The 9969-nt window shown below is 49.0% G+C and overlaps 1 protein-coding gene across 1 annotated transcript in view; it reads right to left on the bottom strand.

The window, feature by feature from the left end:
* adam11 (ADAM metallopeptidase domain 11) overlaps nt 1-9495 on the bottom strand; it is a 25715-nt gene extending 16220 nt beyond the window's left edge. The window contains exons 1-5 of the mRNA XM_053639735.1: nt 9024-9495; nt 8555-8766; nt 7444-7524; nt 2568-2644; nt 1383-1449 (exon numbers count right to left, since the gene is read on the bottom strand). Of these exons, the coding sequence (XP_053495710.1) occupies nt 1383-1449; nt 2568-2644; nt 7444-7524; nt 8555-8766; nt 9024-9072 (486 nt within the window). The 5' untranslated portion in view covers nt 9073-9495. The remainder of the gene's footprint in view (nt 1-1382; nt 1450-2567; nt 2645-7443; nt 7525-8554; nt 8767-9023) is intronic.
* Nucleotides 9496-9969: the final 474 nt, after the last annotated feature.

The raw sequence follows: 9969 nt of genomic DNA, 5'->3' as shown, positions 1-9969 counted from the left end.
ACGATGAGTTTAATACACAACTACAGTGTTACGTGGTAGGACAAACACCAGATGGACACACACACACACACACACACAGTAACTGTTTGTATTTGTGTGTGTGTGAGACAACACGCATCATATTTCTCTCTGTTCTTAACACGTTCTCCTCCTCTTCACTCTCTCCATCTCTCTGTACAGATGCACGTATCTGTCCGTCTCTCCTGCTCTCTCTATACGTCCTTCTATAGCGTCTCAGTGTAAGTGGAGGGGAAACTGACTGTTGCCAGTCGTCACGGCAACAGCACTCTGATTGGCTGTGTGGATGTGCAGGGTGGGAGGAGCAAGCGGTTTTCCCAGAGTGCTTTGCTACACCGGCATGTGCTCCCGTTAGAGACAGAGTGTGAGTGTGTGTGTGTGTGTGTGAGAGACAGAGAGAGAGAGACAGAGAGAAAGAAACAGAAAGACAGAGACGGAGAGAGAGACAGACATAAATAGAGAGAGAGAGAAAGAAACATGGAGACAGACATACATACAGAGATAGAGAGAGAGAGAAAGAGAGAGAGAGTGATCTGAACTCACTCTACTGATCTCTCTCTTTCTCTCACATTTTCCATTATTCTCTCACTTTCCCTTTATTGGTCTCTGCTCCTTCCTCGGTGTCTCTCTCACTTTGTCGGTCTGTCTCCCCCTCTCGGTCTCCCTTTCTTCATACTATCTAGGTTTCTTACACATTGTCTGTCTGTCTGTCTCTTTGCCTCTCTCGCCTGACGGTCCACCTGTTGCGGTCTGTCTCTCTCTCTCTCGTTTTGCCGCTCTCGCGTCGTCCGTCTTCCATTCTAGGTGTCTGTCTCTCACTTCATCTCCTTCACTCGTTCATACCGTCTCTATCTTCTGTCTGTCTGTCTGTCTGTGTCTCTCCCCATCTGTGTCTTTCTTTCACGTTCTCTCTCGGTCACGTTCTTTCTGTCTCTCTCTCTCTCTCCCTCTGTGTGTGTCTGTCTCTCATCATCTCTCTTTCCTTGCCTTTATCTTATTCCCACATGGTCACTAAACAGCAGCAGGGTGTAGGAGTTAAAGTGTGTGTGTCCGTCCATCTGGTGTCTGACCTACCACGTCCCACCGTCGCTGGGTGTTAAACTCATCGTGATGAATATTAATGAGGGAGAGAGAGAGCGTTACCATGGTTACGCGAGATGTCAGTCATTGGATTATTACATATTACATAATAAAGTGAACGGAGACGAGATGAACACAGCGACGACGCTTCAGAGTACACGCTGGAGTATTTCCCGCTGTGTGTGTGTGTGTGTGTGTGTATGTGTGTGTGTGTAAGGGCTAGTTAGCGGTTAGCGCACACCAAGCTATACAGAGAACATAGGAACACACACAGAGTAACATACCTGATTATGAAACGGTGTTCTGTCTTCATCAAAATGTCTCTCCACATAGTCTGAAGACAAGAGATCACTGCAAACACACACACACACACACACACACACACACACACAAATCATAATCAGAACACACTTTCATACTTTATGAGTGACAGATGAAAGCTGAAGCTGTGTGAGCCGAGCCACGCCCGGTGTAGAAGGTGCAGGACCGTGCTGAGGTACCACGCTTACAGCTCCCAGTGCTAATGGAGATATCTCACACACACACACACACACACACACACACACACAGCAGCGTGAGTATGTGCTAATCATCAGCTACTCCATATCCTCTAATCTTCTCTGAAGTCCTCACATGATTTTACACCCAACTGGTCACGCGTCAGGATCTAACAGGGCTTTCACACCGATTAGTCCGTTCGTGTAGCATTAGGGAATCAGGGCCAGACTGATTCGTCTGTTTTGTTTGCCAACATCATCTGAGGCGTGTGCAGGGCCGGAGCTGTCGAGGGTCAGAAATACGGTGACGGAAAACGTCCAAGAAACCTTCACCAAGCGACTGCAGAAACCACCCAAGCACGGAGAACACGGAGAACACTGAATCAGCCTTCAATAAATGATTCAATAACTATAGAAAAAGGTTCACACCGTATTTGATTCACTTCCTGCAGCGAGTCGATTCAGAGTCGAATCGAATTCTCACTTTGAAACAGTGAGACTGCGCCTCGCTCAGACACTTTAGGTCCCAGAGTGAGGGTTCTCCCCTGCCTAAAGAACCACACTGAGGTGCAGAACACACCAGGGTTCCCTTTAAACACACCCTTACTGGCTCTCTGAACTGGTGAATCAGCTGGAACCAACACGTGAACTCTGACACAGTTATCTTTTGGAGTGTGTCCTTCAACATCATTGTGAAAGTCATCAGTGGCAGGGAAACTGGCTGTAAATAAAAGACTGGCTGTGTGCAGCTTTACACACACACACACACACACCCTCATGAGAACCTTCTGTAGGTGTGCGTTACTGAGTTCAGTCACGCAGCCAAGACCGAACATTTAAATCACAACAACGTGCAATAATACAAGTTTATTCTAAAAAACTTACAAATTCCCAATGAGGGAAAGAATAAAGAGAAGTGTGTGTGTGTGTGTGTGTGTGTGTGTGTGTGTGTGTGTGTGTGTGTGTACTCACTGGTTGAGCTCCAAGTCCAAAATGAATGACGTCCCAAATGCCTTCACCAGGAATGACAGCTTGGCAAGATGAACCGGCTGAGACGAACACACACACACACACACACACACACACACACACACACACACACACACACACACAATTACTTTTACACAGTTTGCTGGAAGCCTTAACATATATCTATGAAAACTGAAACTCTGTGTGTGTGTGTGTGTGTGTGTGTGTGTGTGTGTGTGTGTGTGTAATATAACACAGTAGTATCCACGGTCACAGTGATGCATCACAGCACTACACACACACACACACTTTGGAAGGAGAGGAAGGAGCGCACAGTGAAGGGCACAGCACTAGTGGCGTCACACAGTCTCTGCAGGTAACATCTTCATCTCGGTCTCTCTCTCACACAACTTTTATGATTGAGCTGACCTCAACAACCTCAACACACACGCACACGCACACACACGCACGCACACACACACACACACACACACGCACACACACACGCACAGATAACTTTATTGATTGATCTGAAGCTGATTCCTTGAGCTTGATCTAATCATATGTCGTGAAAATCACAAATCTTATTCAGTGTAGAAATGGAGGTAAAGATTAAGGTACATTTCTACCTCCATCTCTACCTCTACATCCACCACCACCTCCTCCTCCATCTCTACCTCTACATCCACCTCCTCCATCTCTACATCCACCACCACCACCTCCTCCTCCATCTCTACCTCTACATCCACCTCCTCCTCCATCTCTACCTCTACATCCACCTCCACCACCTCCTCCTCCACCTCCATCTCTACCTCCACCTCCTCCATCTCTACCTCTACATCCACCTCCTCCATCTCTACATCCACCACCACCTCCTCCTCCATCTCTACCTCTACATCCACCTCCTCCATCTCTACATCCACCACCACCTCCTCCTCCATCTCTACCTCTACATCCACCTCCTCCTCCATCTCTACCTCTACATCCACCTCCACCACCTCCTCCTCCACCTCCATCTCTACCTCCACCTCCTCCATCTCTACCTCTACATCCACCTCCTCCATCTCTACCTCTACATCCACCTCCTCCATCTCTACCTCTACATCCACCTCCTCCATCTCTACCTCTACATCCACCTCCACCCTATCCATCTCTACATCCACCACCACCACCTCCTCCTCCATCTCTACATCCACCTCCTCCATCTCTACCTCTACATCCACCTCCTCCATCTCTACATCCACCACCACCTCCTCCTCCATCTCTACCTCTACATCCACCTCCTCCTCCATCTCTACCTCTACATCCACCTCCACCACCTCCTCCTCCACCTCCATCTCTACCTCCACCTCCTCCATCTCTACCTCTACATCCACCTCCTCCATCTCTACCTCTACATCCACCTCCTCCATCTCTACCTCTACATCCACCTCCACCCTATCCATCTCTACATCCACCACCACCACCTCCTCCTCCATCTCTACATCCACCTCCTCCATCTCTACCTCTACATCCACCTCCTCCATCTCTACCTCTACATCCACCTCCTCCATCTCTACCTCCACCTCCTCCATCTCTACCTCTACATCCACCTCCTCCATCTCTACCTCTACATCCACCTCCTCCATCTCTACCTCCACCTCCTCCATCTCTACCTCTACATCCACCTCCTCCATCTCTACCTCCACCTCCTCCATCTCTACCTCTACATCCACCTCCACCCTATCCATCTCTACATCCACCACCACCACCTCCTCCTCCATCTCTACATCCACCTCCTCCATCTCTACCTCTACATCCACCTCCTCCATCTCTACCTCTACATCCACCTCCTCCATCTCTACCTCTACATCCACCTCCACCCCATCCATCTCTACATCCACCACCACCTCCTCCTCCTCCATCTCTACATCCACCACCACCTCCTCCTGCATCTCTACCTCTACATCCACCTCCACCCCTCCATCTCTACATCCACCACCACCTCCTCCGCCATCTCTAGCTCTATATCCACCTCCACTGTCTCTACATCCAACACCACCTCCTCCTCCATCTCTACCTCTACATCCACCTCCATCTCTACATCCACCACCACCTCCTCCTGCATCTCTACCTCTACATCCACCCCCTCCATCTCTACATCCACCACCACCTCCTCCACATCCACCACCACCTCCTCCAGCTCTATATCCACCTCCACTGTCTCTACATCCAACACCACCTCCTCCTCCATCTCTACCTCTACATCCACCTCCATCTCTACATCCACCACCACCTCCTCCTGCATCTCTACCTCTACATCCACCCCCTCCATCTCTACATCCACCACCACCTCCTCCTCCATCTCTACCTCTACATCCACCTCCTCCATCTCTACATCCACCACCACCTCCTCCTCCATCTCTACATCCACCTCCTCCATCTCTACATCCACCACCACCTCCTCCTCCATCTCTACCTCTACATCCACCTCCATCTCTACATCCACCACCACCTCCTCCTGCATCTCTACCTCTACATCCACCTCCTCCTCCATCTCTACCTCTACCTCCACCACCACCACCTCCTCCTCCACCTCCATCTCTACCTCCACCTCCTCCATCTCTACCTCTACATCCACCTCCTCCATCTCTACCTCTACATCCACCTCCATCTCTACCTCTACATCCACCTCCATCTCTACCTCTACATCCACCTCCTCCATCTCTACCTCTACATCCACCTCCTCCATCTCTACATCCACCTCCTCCATCTCTACATCCACCTCCTCCATCTCTACATCCACCTCCATCATCTCTACCTCTACATCCACCTCCTCCATCTCTACCTCTACATCCACCTCCTCCATCTCTACCTCTACATCCACCTCTATCTCTACCTCTACATCCACCTCCACCCCATCCATCTCTACATCCACCACCACCTCCTCCTCCTCCATCTCTACATCCACCTCCTCCATCTCTACATCCACCACCACCTCCTCCTGCATCTCTACCTCTACATCCACCTCCACCCCTCCATCTCTACATCCACCTCCACCCCTCCATCTCTACATCCACCACCACCTCCTCCTCAATCTCTACCTCTATATCCACCTCCTACGTCTCTACATCCACCACCACCTCCTCCTCCATTTCTACCTCTACATCCACCTCCATCTCTACCTCTACATCCACCACCACCTCCATCTCTACCTCTACATCCACCACCACCTCCTCCTGCATCTCTACCTCTACATCCACCTCCACCCCCTCCATCTCTACATCCACCACCACCTCCTCCTCCATCTGTACCTCTATATCCACCTCCATCTCTACCTCTACATCCACCACCACCTCCTCCTCCATCTCTACATCCAGCTCTTCCTCTACTTCCACCTCCACCCCCTCCCCAACTCTACATCCAGCTCCATCTCTATATCCAGCTCCACCACTACTCCCTCCCCCACCTCTACCCCCTCCCCCACCTCCTCCTCCATCTGTACCTCTATATCCACCTCCACCTCCTACATCTCTACATCCACCACCACCTCCTCCTCCATCTCTACCTCTACATCCACCTCCATCTCTACCTCTACATCCACCACCACCTCCTCCTCCATCTCTACATCCAGCTCTTCCTCTACTTCCACCTCCACCCCCTCCCCAACTCTACATCCAGCTCCATCTCTATATCCAGCTCCACCTCTACCCCCTCCCCCACCTCTACCCCCTCCCCCACTTCTACATCCAGCTCTTCCTCTATATCCAGCTCCACCTCCACCCCCTCGCCTACCTCCATCTCTACCTCCCATCTTTATATCCATCTCTACCTCCTCCACCTCTACACTGTTTGAATAAAATTTGCTTGATTTTCACAACATACGATTAGACCGAGCTCATGGAGGTGGAGGTAGAGGTGGAGCTGGCGGCAGAGATGAAACTGAGATGGAGGAAATGAGGAAGATGAAAGAAGCAGAATTTTTAAAAAACTAGGAAGGAGGACATGAAAAACATGAAGATGGATGAAATAGTTTTGGAACAGAAAAGAAGAGAGGAGATGGGGAAAAAACGAATGAGGAAAACGAGGGATAAGTCAGGAAGGGCAAAGAGAAGCAAGAGGGAGGACGTAATAAAAGACTAGCGCATGGTCCCACTCCGACTCTCCCCTCATACTTTAAATATTAACGAGGAAATCTGTCAGTGTGCCAGCAGCTAATGGACCTGCAGAGTTACACACACACACACACACGATGGCAAGAAGCTGACTATTATTATTATTATTATTATTATTATTATTATTATTATTATTATTAGGGGTGTGGCTTAAATGTCCACAGGCTGCACTAACAAAATCTCTGTCCACTGATTGGGTGTCAGCGAGTCGATCACGCAACCAATCAGAGTCGAGCTCTGCCTTAGTGAGAGATATTACACCTATTGTTTTTGTTGTTCATTTCCACTGTTAATCCATCTGTAATATTACTATATACACACCGTGTATGTGTGTGTGTGTGTGTGTGTGTGTGTGTGAGAAAGAGAGAGAGACAGAGACACATGACCCGATGTTAATATTCTTGACGTATTGATCCTATAAAACTCTTGAGACTTTCAGCAGAGTCCGTTAAAAACCACAATATTTATTAAAATATCAATAACATTATACGAGCGCTCCAGCACCAACACCATTTTAAAATCTAAAATCTATATAGTCTACTGCTGATTATTAACATCTTAAAGGCATCTTTATAAACGATAGCCTGTCTGGGGTTCGGGTGGAGTCGGTCACATGACCCGAGCCGTTTTTCCAGATACGCTGTAGGAAACGAGCGAGAACACGGATACAGCGATTCCTACACACAATACACCTAATAAACCATCTATTATTCATATTTTATTACCAATGCATTGCTATGTTGATGTTTTCTGTCGTCGACCTCACACGTGAATGGAACGTGATGACGTGTGTACGCTGCGCACAACTATAGCACACAACACAGTCACGCAAATTATACAACAAGAAGAAAAAACAACAACATTTTAAACCCTGGTGGTTTAACAGGATCAGATGATCCTCGAGGGTTCAGTATTGGTATCAGAGAAAGAGAGAAAAAAAAAATTAAAAAAGAAGAGCTGGGTCTAGTGCCATCATTGATGATAATAATAATAATAATAATAATAATAATAATATTAGGGACCCAAGCACTGAAGGTGCTCTTCTGGATAGCATGTCTATGGCAGCCAATGGAACCATCTGGTAAAAAATGGTGAAATTTGGCACACCTATTGGGGAGGGTCTAAGGAACATTCTCAGCAAATTTGGGCCAAGTGCTGCCGGCGCTCTAGCGCCACCATCAGGTCAAGTTTGGAAGTACGTTTGTGCTGGTAACTTCTGAACCGTGTCCAAAATGTAAAAACCAGTCTCTCTAAATCCCCCGGATCTCTCAGAATGAGATTTTCTGCCCTCTTGGAGTTTATAGAAAGCTGAGGGGTTTCTTTTCTGCTACTATATCTCCTACAAATTTTGTCTGATCTTCACTGAATTTGGCTCGCTTAATCTTAAGACCTGTCTAAACTTGCACAAAGTGGGGTCCAAAACTGATCCGGAGGTTTTTAGATTGCAAGAAGAAAACATTGCAGCAGCAGACAGACAGGTCACAGAGACAGGTCACAGCAGTAGAGGCAGGTCACAGAGGCAGGTCACAGCAGTAGAGGCAGGTGCAGCAGCAACACCACCCTACTGCTCATTAATTCATCTAGACCCTTCCTTCTACAGTTAGAGAATCCAACACTGTCCGTCATCAAAACCTACACATCATGAGTGACACTACAAATCACTCTTCAGTCCCTCGGCCTAAAGTTTTCCTGTGACTGTTTAGGCAACAACTGAATCTCGGTGTCCACCCCACCCTCCCCCGCCCCCGCCCCCGCCCCCAAAAAATACTGCTCACTATTATTAGATAAACGCTTCGTTTAGTTTAGAGAACGAAATAGGAACGAAACGTCACTCACGTGAAGCGCGTCGGCGTCCTCAGTCTTCACTCTGGTATCCAGGCGACCGTGCGCGAGCTCGCCGCCCTCGGGATCCGCGCGCTGCTGGAGCCGCTGCGGCCGCGTGATCTCTTCTTCACGAAGCGCGCGCCCGTCGCCGTTACCGTTCCCGATCCCCCCTCCTCCTCCTTCTCCTTCTCTCTCTCGCCATTGCCGCGATGCGGTGCTCCAGCCTGATTAAGCCGTTTAAACACACACACACACACACACACACACACACACACACACACACCCGGTCAGTGCTCAGCGCACGCGACCATCCACACCGGAGCCCTATTTATCTTTATTTCCGTTTAAACCGTAAAATCTCAGCGCGCGTGTGGATCAACTTTCCGCAGAAGGGAAAAATGGAGGAGTGAAATTAATAAAGAATGCACGGAATTAAAGAACTCCCCCCTCTCCCCCCGGTCCGGTCCGGTCGGGTTCCTACCTGTAACGGAGACCGCAGCCCACAGGAGGAGGCACCGCGCCGCCCGCATGGCATTCACATACTGCGCGCGGGCATGGAACCGCAAGGACAAATCCGCGTTAGAAAGCGAACAAAAATCAAATACAGAAATCACACACACTCGGGACCGAGACGTGCCGCGCGCGACGCTTTATTAATTCATCGTAACTAATGCGCGAGGAAGAGGAAAACCTGCACACGGTACCGAGCTCACGGCGCGCGCGCTGGCTCTGCAGTAAAAAAAAAACACCCGCATGCACTCACTCACTCCCTCACGTGCGGTCATCACTAATCACAAACCCGCTCCACGAGCGCGGCGCTGCCCTACAGAAACAGCGCCTTCTGATTGGTTGACATCAACCGGGTGGGGCGGAGCTTCTCACTGCGGCGCTTATTTTTCCTCCTCACGCGCCTCTCCTTCTCAACTCCACCCACTGCGATCAGACTCCGATTATTTAAACGCGCGAGACTTTCAGATCAGAATTTGCATCAAAGTGTATCGCTTACTAGCTCCAATGCTAGCTGGGAGATTCAGTATTATTTATTATTATTATTATTATTATTATTACTACAGTGACCAGCGAGACCCGCTGACTAGGACATTAAAGCTGATTAAAAGAAGCTGGACTGATGAAAGGTGAGAGAATGTACACACTGAACCGTAGTGCCCTTCTGAGGGAGCCTAACGAGGGTGGACAGGTGTGTGACACCCTTCACTCGGGCAGCGGCCACTCCGCTCCCTCGCCGAAGACATAACTAGATTAAGAAAAGGGTGCGGTGTTTATTGACGGTGGGATGCGACGTGAATAAACATCTACGACTGAAAAAAAATCCTCAAACTTTATACAGTGGGTTCGGGTTCTAATACTTTCGAAGAACCCTGGTGTTGTTGCGTCATAAAATAAAACAGCCAATCACGGTCCGGTAT

This window comes from Ictalurus furcatus, chromosome 13, assembly GCF_023375685.1.
Source record: "Ictalurus furcatus strain D&B chromosome 13, Billie_1.0, whole genome shotgun sequence".
NCBI lineage: Eukaryota > Metazoa > Chordata > Actinopteri > Siluriformes > Ictaluridae > Ictalurus > Ictalurus furcatus.
The sequence above is the reverse complement of the archived record's forward strand: the minus strand, read 5'-3'. Positions and strand labels throughout refer to the sequence as shown.